At 39.0% G+C, this 14,639-nt stretch overlaps 2 protein-coding genes across 2 annotated transcripts; both read left to right on the forward strand.

Moving 5' to 3' along the window:
* The first annotated feature begins 6,226 nt into the window (after positions 1-6,226).
* Positions 6,227-6,964, forward strand: LOC148691717 (uncharacterized). Its single transcript, XM_088683395.1, has one exon. It carries the CDS (start codon positions 6,227-6,229, stop codon positions 6,962-6,964), a length of 738 nt encoding a protein of 245 aa, XP_088539521.1.
* Positions 6,965-11,015: 4,051 nt separating this feature from the next.
* On the forward strand, positions 11,016-13,982 carry LOC148691718 (uncharacterized). Its single transcript, XM_088683396.1, has one exon. It carries the CDS (start codon positions 11,160-11,162, stop codon positions 13,980-13,982), a length of 2,823 nt encoding a protein of 940 aa, XP_088539522.1. The 5' UTR covers positions 11,016-11,159.
* The last annotated feature ends 657 nt before the right edge of the window (positions 13,983-14,639 follow it).

Raw genomic sequence — 14,639 nt, forward strand, 5'->3', positions numbered from 1 at the left:
AGTTGGAAGAACTTAGAAATGAGGCATATGAGAATGCCAAAATCTACAAGGAACGGACTAAGCTCTATCATGACAAGGCCATCCTAAGGAAGGAGTTTCACCAAGGTATGAAAGTACTTTTGTATGACTCACGTTTGAGACTTTTTCCAGGTAAATTGAAGTCTAGGTGGGTGGGACCATTCAAAGTGTTACAAACATTTCCCCATGGAGCTGTGGAGATAGAGAACATGAAGAATGGCACCTCTTTTAAAGTCAATGGGCAGCGATTGAAACCATACTTGGATAAAGTGGAAGAAGAGCAAGTGTATCAAGTCGTTGATGTTCTTGAATTTACAACACCATGAACAAGCTACCATGTCTTGCCTAGACATTAAATAAAGCGCTTACTAGGAGGCAACCTAGTGTGGTTTGTGTTCTTTCTTTATGTTGTGTTTATATTGTTACCATTCCATATTCTTTGCCTACTTGCATTGCATACAAATTTTAAACATCGAGGACAATGTTTAGATTAGGTTTGGGGGTATGGGATGGGAAGTTCATTTTGTTCAATTTGTTTGGGTTTGTTTTAGTTAAGTGTGTTTTGCTTACTAATATGAATGAATATGAGGGCTATGTTTGAAAACAAACGATTGGGTTGCTATGAAAAAGTGTTGCATCTTGTTGTCATGTATAAAGGTTTAACTCTTGGAATTATGATGATAGAGGTACCATACTCAAATTCTGGAAGACGAATAGTGGAGACTACCCTAGTGAGTTATTTTGAGCCTAATTGCTTCTTTGAGAGGGTTTAAAGTGTTTCTACTCCTATCTTTTTATTTCAATTTCACTTTAAATGATCTCATTACTTCTATTTTGTTTGGATACTAAGAATTACTCTCCTTTGCAGATACCATGTGTTTAGTATCATTCATGAATGAACTCAATGAGATGATGTTAGGCTATGCATGTTTTAACTACTAAAAGGCTTAAATCCTACCCATTTGTGTGCTCCATTCACCCTTGTTGCAGCCAAACACTTTAGCCTAATTCTTTCATCACCCACACCATACTTTACCATTCTAGCTCATTACAAGCCATACCTTATAGTTTGGAGAATACCAAAGTGATGAAGACTAAAGGCAACTTGAGCTTTGGAACAAGATTGTGGCATGTACCGAGGGCACCTATGTTGAAGATGTTTCTAAAAATAAAGTTAAAAAAAAAAAAAAAAAAAAATAGAGAATTAAAGTGGATACAAGTTCCAAATCTCCTCATTATAAGACATAGGGCCTGGATGCCAAAAACAAAGAAGAAAGAAAGCAAACACAAGTGAAGAGCATGATCCTCAAGGACACTTTGGTATGCTCCAAACTCTAGTATTTCATATCACTTCTTTCGTAACCTATACCCTAATCCTTGCATTACAATCTTGAGAAAGACCTAGCTGACCATTGAGGATGTATTCATGGGTGATGGTAAGTGTGTGTGTTATCTACATTCTTAGCATTTGATTCATTTCATGAGATCTACTCAGAAACTGTGCTTCCATTTCAGATTTCATATGTGAGAATTTTGATTCCCTTTACATAATTTCACTCATATATGTTGTTGAGAGACTAAACCTTAAGATCTGAGTGAGAACTTGAGTGGAAGCTGTGAGGAGTAGAGTTGAGGCGAATTCTATCTTAAGCATTTGGGTATGGTGACTTTGAAGTTGTAAGACATGGAGAAATATCTTTATACTTTACAATTGATACGATTCTTTGAAGTGGCAAACTTTTGAGTTGAATGTATGACAAAATCTTCATTGGTTCTTATTAGTTTGTTTAAAGCATGTATTGGCCAAATTGCTTGCAGTGTTTGTAAATGTTTGTGGGTGTCATCACTGTAAACCCTCAGGAGACACAAGTCCTCCAACTAGGGACACCTAGGGGTTCAAAGGCTTGTTGCACATGCTCAGTGCAATCGTTTGGCCAGCGAAAGTGGTTTAGTTAGATGTTTGTGTTTTGTGTGTTTTAGTTTTAAGTTTGCTCGAGGACTAGCAAAAACCAAGTTTAGGGGTATTTGATAAGTCACATTTTGCATGCATTTATATCTTCCTTATTTGGCGTCTTTGTGATTGTTTTGGATTAAACTAGTTGCATTTTACATTATTTGGTGTTAGTGTGCAGCCAAGTGTGAATTTGGATCAATGGGAAGGCAAATGAAGTAAAAACATTCCAGAAAAGATGTGAAGTGTTAAGAGATGCAATTCGGCCATATTGGGTGATTCTAAACAAGGCAAAAACATTGAAGTCAGCTATGTGGTTCCAACACCAAAACATGCATTCACATGCATGTTTACAACCTTGCCGTGAACTCCCATGCCATTCCAGCTCACTTATGCACTTCTAGCTCTAAAACAGATTCCACACATCCATTCCGTGCATCCCATGCCATTCCAGCTCCCTTTTGCACCAAGAACATGCACTTCCATTACTTAATTCATTCAGCCATATTGACACCAACAAACACAATCATGGCCGTGCATTCCATTATCTTTCTCCATTTCATCTTTGCAGAAATCCACATGCTTGCACATTTCCCTTTTGCCATGCACCCATTATTCCAGAAAATCACTCATCCCTTTGTCCATGCCGTGTGCTTTCTTCCCCTTTCCAGATTTGTACAAGCAATTTCAGGTGGTCCAATTCACCTTTGCAGATGTCCACTCACTTGTTGCAGCAAGGGCACATGCATCTTTGATTAAATAAACCACATACTTGCAGATCTTGTCCAAGCCGTGCGTCCACTACCTCAGAAACCCATCAATTCCAGCTCATTTGATGCTCTTCCATCTCACTTGTGCAGATGGAGATCCAATCTGAATGTTGGCAGCCACATTCTTTCCTATAAAACTAGGCACACTTCACACATCAAAGGGTTCTGCATTCATTCCATTTATTCACACCTAGCCGCTCCATTCCCACTCCATTTTCTCTGCCCATTTGCTCTCCCATTTGCAGAAAACATATCAAGCCGATCTAGTTCATTTGCATCACACTTGGAGAACCAACATCGAAGGCACTCTTCAAGGAATTCAACATCAGTTTTGCTTCAAGGGTTTCTTCTTCTTAATTCTATGTTCACTCATGTTATTTATTTTCATGTTAAACCTTTGTAAACATGAAGTGTAACTAATCTTCCTCTAGGGATTCGATGTAGCCTTGCAAAGTTTGCCATGTAATTAAGTTAGAGTGCTCAGTTGGTCCATTTATTTCTTGTTTCATTCTCTGATTTAATGGTGACTTAGTGTGTTGATTTTAATGTTTGATCATCATTTGAATTAATCACAAAGTTGTGTAGCCAAGATTAAAACACACATCATGCATAATCTTGGTGGATATGTGAATGGATGAAGGGAATGTTTAGCAAACATCCTGCCGAGTTATTCCCTTTGGTTTTATGAAAGTTTCTTGTGCATTACATACTCTTGATTAGGAACCAAAGTTGCACATCACAATTAGGCTCTTGATTAGGAACATGTGATCAAATCCACACATCATATGGTTGATCATATCTAAGTGAAACAAACTCAAGAAATTGGTAGATGGCTGAGTATGAACTAACTTAACAAACATGAACTTAGTTGAACAATGGTGAAACCGAATCCCTAGCTTCATTTCCATTGGAACTATCTCATTGTATTAGTTGTTGATTCATTTATTTGTGTTTACTTCATTTTCTTATGCTTTCAAGTTACAACAACAAATCTGCCTATTTTGATTAGTTTGATTCATTTTATAGAGTTCTTGCAAAACAAGTAATTACATAGGTCCAATTAGTCCCTGTGGATTCGACACCCTTGCTTGTGCCATTGTACTAAACATATTCTAGCATTTGGAAGGAATTATAACTCAACATCTTGTGAACATATTTGAGTCTTTTTACGTGAGTTTAAGTGTTTGAAAGGTTAATTTTAGTTATTTGAGTCAGTTTAGAGTGTTTAGCAATCCCTCCTAATCCCCGGTGTAAGAACGATCCCTACTTATTTATATGCTACAATTGTCAAAAGAGGGTTAATTTGTGTGTTAAGTTAATTTTCGCATCACTTTCCTACTTCAAGTAGGAATCCTCGTTGGAGTAGGAATCCTCATTGGAATAGGAATCCATCTTCAATTAGGGATTCATATTTCTTCAAGTCTTCAACTCATTCATTCCTCTTTTGCTCCAAAAGACTCCAATTTGCATCTTCTTGCACACTTTGGCTTTATAATCTGAAAACACACAAAAGTGACTTTAAACACTAAAATAACTAAGGAAACACAACATAAATGCACGAGAACAAGCCAATTAAGTCGTATAAATATGCTCCTATCATCCCCCAAGAAAATGTACTTCAAATGGCTAGGTAATGGTTTGAGATCAAGGGTAGGTGCCTGAACTATGGATGGAAGCAACTTGTTAGTCGAAATGGGAATTGAATCAAAGTTAGAAGACTTACCATCGTGCTTAGGCAATGACTCAAGGGCAGCAACCAACTCAATGCATTCCTCACTAGGAGGCACGGCATGCACTAGAGCATGTGTGTCGTGGGTTAGCAAAAATTCCCCTCCCTTGGTTTTGAGTTCCATGCTTCTTGTAATGACATTTTCAAGTGCATCGGCGTTCAACTCTTCAAGGTATCCCTGCGCCAAAGAGTCAATTATATCAATGGAGAAACATGAATGATCCTCACTAGGATACTTAATAGAATCAGAGAGATTAAATTTAACAACTTCCCCATCAAATTCCATGGACAAAGTTCCATTAAACACATCAATCTTCGTCCGAGCCATCTTCATGAATGGCCGTCCAAGGAGGATTGGCAATGAAGGGGGCATGGTCAGATTCATCCATCTCGAGCACATAGAAATCCGCCAGAAAGATTAAATGATTGACCTGCACTAACACATCTTCCAAAACTCCCTTTGGATAGGCATTAGATCTATCGGCCAATTGTATGATTACACCATCATTTTTCAATACTCCTAGGTTCATAGATGCATAAATTGAATATGGCATGACATTTATAGAGGCACCTAGGTCTGGCATGGCAGATTCAAAACGAGTGTTACCTATGACACAAGGAATGGTAAAACTACCCGGATCTTTGCATTTGGGGGGTAGTTTGCGTTGCAAGATGGCGGAGACATTTTCACCTACCTTTACCACCTCTTTGGTCGACATCCTCTTCCTAGTGGTGCAAAGCTCCTTTAAGAACTTGGCGTATCTCGGGACTTGCTTGATTGCATCCAAGAGAGGTATGTTAACTTGAACTTTCCTAAATGTCTCAAGGATGTCCTTCTCGGCTTCTTCTTTCTTTGTTTGCATGAACCTACTAGGAAAAGGCACATTCGAAGGAAAAACATTAGTAGGAAACGAATTTGACACATTCTTACCCTTTTTGGACAAATTGGACAGTTTGGGATCACTAGAAACTTGCGGCAAAGGTGTTTCCACCTTTGCCGTGGGTTGGCTTGCTTCCTCCTCTTCAATTCTCAGTTTTTCATCCTCTTTGGGGCCTGATGGTGATGGTGTAGGACCTGCCCCAACTTCTTTTCCACTTCTCAGTTTTTCATCCTCTTTGGTGCATGAGGAGGATGCCGTGCCTATCCCAGAGACATTCCCAGATGAACAGTTGCTGTCCATCGAGGTAAGTGCACCATGGTATGCCGATTTAGTGAACTATTTAGTGTCTAAACAAGTTCCAAGCACCCTAAACAAGCAACAAAGTGATAAACTTAAAAAAGATGCACGTTTTTATGTGTGGGATGACCCATATTTGTGGAAATATTGCCCTGATTAGATTTTACGTAGGTGTGTTCATGAAACGGAGTTTAATTCAATTTTAACTTTCTGTCACACTTATGCATGTGGGGGTCATTTTGGCACTCAAAGAACAGCACATAAAGTCTTAGAATGTGGACTTTATTGGCCTACTATATTTAAGGATGCTAGAACTTTTTGTGTGACTTGTGATCGTTGCCAAAGAACAGGCAATATAGGTGCCAAGGACCAAATGCCGCAACATCCCATCTTTTCTGTCAAAATCTTTGATGTTTGGGGCATTGATTTTATGGGTCCTTTTCCTTCATCTTATGGTTGTGTTTATATTTTACTTGCGGTTGATTATGTTTCGAAATGGGTGGAAGCAAAAGCCACACGGACTAATGATTCCAAAGTGGTTGCAGAATTTGTGAAAACTAACATATTTGCAAGATTTGGAATGCCAAGGGTTCTTATAAGTGATGGAGGTTCTCACTTTTGTAATCGGACCATAGAGGCGTTGCTCAAGAAGTATAATGTCCGACATAAGGTGGCAACACCTTATCATCCTCAAACAAGTGGGCAAGCCGAGGTTTCTAATCGAGAAATCAAGCAGATTTTAGAGAAGACTGTTGGGCCAACTCGGAAGGATTGGAGCTTGCGTTTGAATGACGCATTGTGGGCATATCGTACCGCCTACAAAACACCAATTGGGATGTCTGCATTTCGGCTCATTTATGGGAAACGATGCCATCTTCCAGTTGAATTAGAGCACAAAGCACATTGGGCCATAAAGACATTCAATATGGACATCGATGCCGCTGGAGTTCATAGGAAGCTTCAATTGAATGAGCTTGAGGAGATAAGAAATGAGGCTTATGAGAACGCGCGCATTTACAAAGAGAAAACAAAGGCGTACCATGACAGGATGATTCGGAGCAAGACATTCTCAATAGGGCAGAAAATGTTACTTTTCAATTCTCGCCTTCGCTTGTTCCCAGGTAAGTTACGTTCTAAATGGATAGGTCCTTTTGTTATTACTAATGTCTTTCCTCATGGTGCAGTCCAAATTCAAAGCTTGAAGACGGGACATGAATTTAAAGTGAATGGACACCGGTTGAAACCCTACTACGAGAATTTCAAGGAGCATACGGTGGAGGACATACCCCTCCATGCCGTGAGCCCTAGTGAAGATTAAAAGGAGGTATCGTCCGGCTGGAAGACGTTAAAGCAAGCGCTTCTTGGGAGGCAACCCATGTGTTCGAACGAGGAGATGATGGAACTCTAGCTCCACAACCAGATTTGCGTTCCTAAACCCTACTCTTTATTGCTTTTACCTTGCCATGCTTGTCATGTGTTAGTTGCGTTATTTGTTTATTTGCTTGTGAGTCTATGCTTAAAACATTGAGGACAATGTTTGGTTTAAGTGTGGGGGGTAAACAAGTTGTTTTTGCATGAAAATTCGTTGGATTTTATCACCTATACTTCTAAAGTTGTTTTTCACTGTTTTTAAGTGTTTTTAGTGTGTTTTGAAGTATTTTTATGTGTCTTAATCAGAAAATCCGAAAAATTTGAAAAAAAAATCGAAAAAAGTGTTTGAAAAACCCAAAAAGAGTTGTTTTTAGAGTCGTTTTTATTTTTATGTTTGTTTGTGTCTTAGGGTACCTTCCAACACAATGATGAGGATTTGGTTTTTAATTGCATGACTATTAAAGAAAGTTACAAACATGGATGGAAGTTTGATATGCTCTTTGGTTTATGCTTAGTTGTAGTTGACATTTACGAATTCACATGTAATCACAATGAAAAAATCATTTTTTGTAACATGCTTGAAGGAAGAAACTCAAACTAACGCTACAACCCTGAGAGACTTGAGCCTAAACGTTCTTTGGAGAGTTATTAATCTTGATTTCTTGTTTTCTAAAGTCGTTGCATGATCTCATTATTCTTGCTTGGTTGCTACTTAGAATGCGTTTTATCACTATAGTTCCAAATACTAGAACTCATACCCGTTTCATTCAAAGCATGAAATTGATTAGCATAACAAATAACAAGATGAAGTTGTTTAGTAGTCACCACCATAGCCAAATAGCCGAATCCACCCTTGTCATTTGTATTGTAGGATTAAACTCCTTTGAGCCTTATTCAGCCTATTTTCTTTGTTAACCACATCACCCTTACCTAGCTTAGAGTAGGACTTTCCCATACCCTTGTTCTTGAAGTATAGTGGAGCATGACTTAGAAGGAATTCTTTTTGAGTGACATTATTGCCGAAAACAAGTGTGGGGGAAGGGATTTTTGTGTGTATGTGTGTGCCTAAGTCTTAAAGGAGGCACGGGAAAAAGAAAAAAAAGAAGAAAAAAAAAATGTGTGAAAAAGAAGAAAAAGGAGTGAAAATAAGTAAGAATGAACTCACAAGCGTTGATGGTTGAAGAAAGGGTCCAAAAAGTTGAATATGGCCCTAAGTTTTGTGACTTCCCCTTGGGTATTCAAAGTTGATTCCTGCATTCTAAAGGGAATTCTAAGTGCCTAATTCATTACTTTGCTCACTATTGCTTTAAGAACGTTTGTTTCCTCTCCTTTTCCTTGTTAGCCAATACCTTAGCCCCATTACAACCCTTAGACTTCTATCTTGATTGTTATGTGTTTCAATATGTGGAGTTTAAAATGGGTTTGAGCATATGGTATCCCTGGTTCTCGCGTCTAAGTAGTAGCATTCCATTCATGAGATCATATACATGTCATTGTCATAATTCCAGACAGTGCTTTCCTTGTTATAACTTATGTGAGTGTTCGTCTACATGTTTACATCAATCTTCTCACATATACCTAGTGTAGGGAGTGTAGTCAGAAAATCTGTGTGAAAATAGAGAGTATATCTTGTGAGGAATTGAGGGATTCTCTAAGGCATGTTACTACATTCAAAATCATGTTTTAATTGATGAAATGCGAGCTAGTGAGTGGTAACTATGATTAAGTATGTGCTCGAGGGTAGGGATAACTAAAATCTATGGGAGTGATGATCATTAATATGTCATGTTGCATTGGAAATCCCTGAGGTAATGTTGGAAGGTTTAGGTTGTGTTTTGTTTGTTTTGTTTATTTCGTTTTGCTCGAGGACTAGCAAAACCTAAGTGTGGGGGAATTTGATAGGAGCATATTTATGCTACTTAGTTATGTTATTTCCTTACATTTAGTGAGCTAATTACTACTTATTATAGTGTTTTGAGCTATTTTCGTTTGTTTGTAGGTCCTAATGACAAACTTGGCAAGAAAATGCAATTTTGAGCCTTTTAGAGCAGTTTTGGGCTTACTTTGGATAGCTTGTGTATGGAGCAACATGGTTGGACGAATTTGGAGTCAAAAGAGGTTAGAAACATGCTAGAAATCAGAAAAGGAAAGTTCATGACAAAGAAGATAAGGAAAGTGCAAGAAAAGAGGAAACATTATCCAAAACCTTATCCAATCTTATCTTATCCAAACCTTATCCTATCTTATCCTAACCTAATCTTGTTCCACCTTAATCCTAGCTGCAAGTGGACCTAAAAACCTAATTTCTAGAGCCCTATCTGACCCTAAAAGGGTGCCACACCTTCCCCCCCTTTTTATGCCTTCTAGAAGACCCAAAATCAGCCATAAGACACTTAGCTTCTAGAAGGCCCAATTTTGGACGAAAATTCTTAAACCTATTTCTGTTTGGATTCTGATTTTATTTGGCCCTTTTTCTCTTGGATTTGGATTGTATAAGTCCATATCTAAGATTGATTGGGCTAGGATTTAATTCCCCAAACCCATGCCGCAACTTAGGGGCCCTAAACACTTATATTGGCTAGTTTTAACCCTAAATCTGATTGCTAGGGTTTTGCCATGCTATATATATATTAAACCTAAAGTTGCCGCACCCCTTAGACACCCTAGGCAGCCATTCAACATTCAATTCATTCATCCATTCACATCAGCCACCATTCATTCAAAAATCACATCTTGTGCCGCAAGTCCTAGGGAGAAGAAGGAGTGCCGTGGCTTCCATAGGAGGAGGAGACCTTGTGCCGCAAGAAATCTGCATCCATTGGAGACTTTGGGAGTTCTTTCTTCCCTCGTTTTGTTTCCATGTTTATTTTAATTTGCTTCTCAATTGTTATGAACATGTGTAACTAAGTTTTTCTTAGTTAGGGGTGAATTCGAAACCATGGGCATATGTTTTATATGAATTGATTTCCTCCAGATTTTGTTTCTTGAATTGTGTATGTGATTTACTTAATTGATTTATTGAGAACTTGTTCTTGTGTGTTAATTAAGGATGCATACTTAGTTTTCATACATGAATTTGATGCTAGGATATAAGGGAATTTCACCTAATCGTTATGACCTTATATTCATAAGTAGTGGAAATCACTAGTCATGATTGTATTAAGTAAATTCTAGGCAAGAGTATCATGCAATTCATAGTTACGAATGCCTAGTCAATGCTTAGGGTTTTCAAAAAGCTTAATGATCTTTGATTTTATCTCTATTATGCAGTTCATGTAGGGAATTTGATAAGAATAATTTGATTGTCGATGCGTATTCCATCCAATTCAATGAAACTAGGAGAATCTGAGAGTTAATTTGTGCTTTTCACAATTAATTTGGGGCATTGTCATTCATGGTTTAAAAGGAATAAAATTTGGAAATCAATTTATGTTACATATGTGCATGTGTGGAGAAGAACCCCCTAACTAGCCTTTTTCCCATTCAATTCACCTAGTTTAGTGCCTAATCTGTTTAAATTGCAATCTGTCCATTATAATTAATTACGTCCAAATCAATTCCCCATTTTATTAAGTGTGTTAGATTAGTTAGAAAAGTATTTGAATCTGTCCAAATTAGGGTTTTGAGTCTAAGTTAGTTAAATTTCGTCCAAATCACCCTTTAGAGTCTAGTTTGAGTCTATTTGAGTGTTTTGGGCTGTTTTGAATCTTTTTAAGTTGTTTTGAGTCATATAGGTCTAGGTAAGTGTTTTAAGGTTTAATTTTGTGTTTTTAAGTCAGTTTAGAGTAGATTAGCATCCCTAGTTAATCCCCGGTTAGAACGATCCCTACTTGCATATATACTACAATTGTCACAAATAGGGTTTAATTTGTGTGTCAATATAATTTTCACACCAAATTTTGGCGCCGTTGCCGGGGATTAGCAAACTTGCTAATCCCTTGTGTTTGTGTCGTGTCAAAGTGTGTCTTAAGGTCAAGAGTCTAGTCTGTGTATTTGTTCTTTCTTTTTATTTTTGTGTTTGCCATGCATAATCTGCTTGCTTTTGTTTGTGTGCCGTGACCTATTCCTTGTTTTGGGTGTGTTTGCCGTGCTTCTAAGAGAGTTGCTAAATTCTTTTGATTCATTGTTCTAGGTACAAGTGTATGACTCGTAGTTCTCACCCTGTTCGTGAGAATATCTTGGAGTTTGACGACGATTTTGAACGAACTTTGAGAAGAAAGAGGAAGCAACCAGAACCTAATCCACCTAGTTCTAGTTCTGAGGCCGAATCTGAAGAAGAAGAAGTGGAGGAAGAAGAACAAGTCATGGCGATGGAGAATCGAACAATCAAGGAGCTTTCTGCCTCGGGATTAGATAATGCCATGCCATTATGCATTCAATATCCTAGGGCGGCCCAAGGCAAGACCGATGAGTTCGAATTGAAGTCAAGCTTGCTGCATCATATTCCCAAGTACCATGGGCTGTCCATGGAAGATCCAAACAAGCATTTGAAGGAGTTTGAAGTTGTATGCTCAAGCATGACACCCATTAACGTTGATGGGAATATTTTGAAGATGAAAGCTTTTCCATTCTCTCTTGTGGAAAAGGCTAAGGATTGGCTTTATGAATTGGCACCCGGGACCGTTACTTCTTGGGAGAGCATGAAAAGAGCGTTCTTGGAGAAGTTCTTCCCTACTTCAAGAGTCATTCTCTTGAGGAAGAAAATTAGCGGAATCCAACAAAGTCAAGGAGAATCTTTTCCGGCATACTACGAGCGTTTTAAAGCCCTTGTTGCATCATGTCCTCAACATCAAATGAAGGAGGAGCTTCTCCTTCAATACTTCTATGAGGGCCTTCTTCCCATTGAAAGGCAAATGCTCGATGCTTCGGCGGGAGGTGCATTGGTGGACAAAACTCCTATGGCAGCCAAGACCCTAATTGCAAACCGTGCTCTAAATGCACAACAATATGAAGGACTTGGACAAAGGGACCCCCCACGGCAACACTTGAATGAGGTAAGTTCTCAATCCGATATTCAATCTCAGTTAGCTAATCTTACTTCTATTGTGTCTCAGATGGCCGAAGGAATGAAGATACAAGGACCGATTGTATGTGGTGTATGTTCTATCCAAGGACACCCTTCGGAAAGGTGCCCTCAATTGATTGAGAATGGGGGATGGGAGAGTGCAAATGCCATTGGATTTCCAAGCCACAATCAACCAAGGAATGATCCATATTCCAACACATACAATCCGGGTTGGAGAGACCATCCAAACTTCAAGTGGAGGGAGCCTCAACAACCTCAACAACAAGGAGGCTTTAGACAACAACCCCCGGGGTTCTACACCAAGCCATTCGGCCCCAATCCAAACCAATCCCAACCTGCCCAAAATACTCAAGGTACGTCTTTGGACAATGAAACACTTCTTAAGTTACTTACCAATTTGTCTCAGGGGCAAGAGAATCAAACCAAAGCCATGCAAAACCAAGACAAAAGGGTGGATCACTTGGAGAAACAAATTGGGCAGATTGCGGAGTTTGTAGGACAATTCCAAGACCAAGGCAAGCTCCCTAGCTCAACCATTGTCAATCCAAAGGGAGGGTTCGAATTTGCCAAGGCAATCATGTTGAGAAGTGGTAAGGAGGTCGGAACCACCCCAAGGCCGTCCAAAACAAGTCAAGAAGAGGACGTGTTGCTGCAAGAAGAGGAGGAACAAGGAATAAAGGCCACGGCAAGGGTGAAAGAAACTTTGCCGCAGCCCCCTATTGTGCCAAAACCGTCCAACACGCCTAAGGTAAGTCCAAATTCGACTTTGTCAAGTTCTATTCCACTAAACGTGCCCTTTCCTAGCAGGTTTAGGCAATCAAAGAAGGAGGAGAGTGAAAAGGACATTTTGGAAACCTTTAGGAAAGTTCAAGTCCACATTCCGCTCCTTGATGCAATCAAGCAAGTCCCTAAGTATGCCAAGTTCTTAAAAGAGCTTTGCACAACGAGGAAGAGGATTTCAAACAAGGAGGTGGTCCAGGTAAGTGAGAATGTGTCTGCAGTGCTACAAAGGAAACTACCACCTAAATGCAAAGATCCGGGTAGTTTTACAATTCCTTGTGTTATTGGAAATACTAAGTTTGAACATGCTATGTTAGACTTAGGAGCGTCAATTAATGTCATGCCTTATTCAATTTATGCATCTATGAACTTAGGAGAGCTTAAAAATGATGGTGTAATTATTCAATTAGCCGATCGTTCTAATGCATATCCAAAAGGAGTTTTGGAAGATGTTTTGGTGCAGGTTAACAATTTAATTTTCCCAGCGGACTTTTATGTGCTTGACATGGAAGATTCGGCCCATTCTACCCCATTGCCGATCCTCCTTGGGAGACCTTTCATGAAAACGGCCCGCACCAAGATAGACGTGTTCAAGGGGACATTAACAATGGAATTTGATGGGGAAGTTATTGATTTCAATCTTTCTGAAACTATAAAATACCCTAAAGATGATCATTCTTGTTTTTCTATTGATATATTTGATTCATTGGCGCAGGATTATCTTGACTCCTTGGAGAGGGACCCCCTTGAAACGACCACTACCAAAGGAATGGGACTTAAAACCGAAGGGGTAGGAGAGGATAAAACCCACGGCATGCATGTGGAATTCCATGCCGTGCCTACATGTGAAGATGAGGCCGAGATGGTTGCTGCCCTTGAGTCGTTGCCACAACACTTTGGTAAGCCTCCAAACCCAATTCCAATTCCTGTTTCTACTAACAAGATGTTACCTTCAGTGATTCAGGCACCCATTCTTGAGCTTAAACCATTGCCGGATCATTTGAAGTATGTCTATTTGGGAGAGAATGAGACGTTGCCCGTCATAGTTTCCTCATCCCTCACGTCAATGGAGGAGGAGAAATTGATTCGGGTGTTGAAAGAGCACAAAACGGCCATAGGATGGACTGTTGGAAGTATGCCCACAAAGCCACTCATTTGATGTAATAGCTTTTTGGAATACTTAATGCATTAAACTTTTATATGTTTAATGGAGGGCAAAGCTTATTGTTAATCACTATTTATTGTATCTTGTGTTTAAGCAATAAGGGAATCCAAGGAATGTATTTGATCTAAGAGATAAGTGATCTAAGTAAGTTAGATTTTCGAGACCTTTCTCTTATGTTCATTCCTAAAACGTTCCTAGCCATAGGGTTGCCAATTGGGCATTGACAATCCGCTAAGGTTAGTATGTGTTATGTCGACTCAAGTATGGATATGACAAGTCTCAAGTCATTTAGTGTTGGACACTAAGACAAACACATAGGTGCTCGAAAGAGTAATCGAGTACACTAAACTATGATCAAAAGAGAGTTCAAACATACTGATGTGAGATTTATACGCACACAAATTAAACCCTCTTTTTATCAATTGTAGTGAAGAATGTAAGTAGGGATCGTTCTAGACCGGGGATTAGGAGGGATTGTTAATCACTTGGAATTGACTCAAAAACGTAGAAACACAATATAAAACACTTTACTAGACTCAAAGAATGCAAAACTAAACTTTAAAACACCAACACAAACCAAAAGACTCAAAACACTCAAAACTGCCTAAAAAACACAATCTGGGCAGTTTTGAACACTAGACACAACTTTGG

This window comes from Pyrus communis, chromosome 13 (assembly GCF_041283825.1).
Source record: "Pyrus communis isolate YQ-2024b chromosome 13, ASM4128382v1, whole genome shotgun sequence".
NCBI lineage: Eukaryota > Viridiplantae > Streptophyta > Magnoliopsida > Rosales > Rosaceae > Pyrus > Pyrus communis.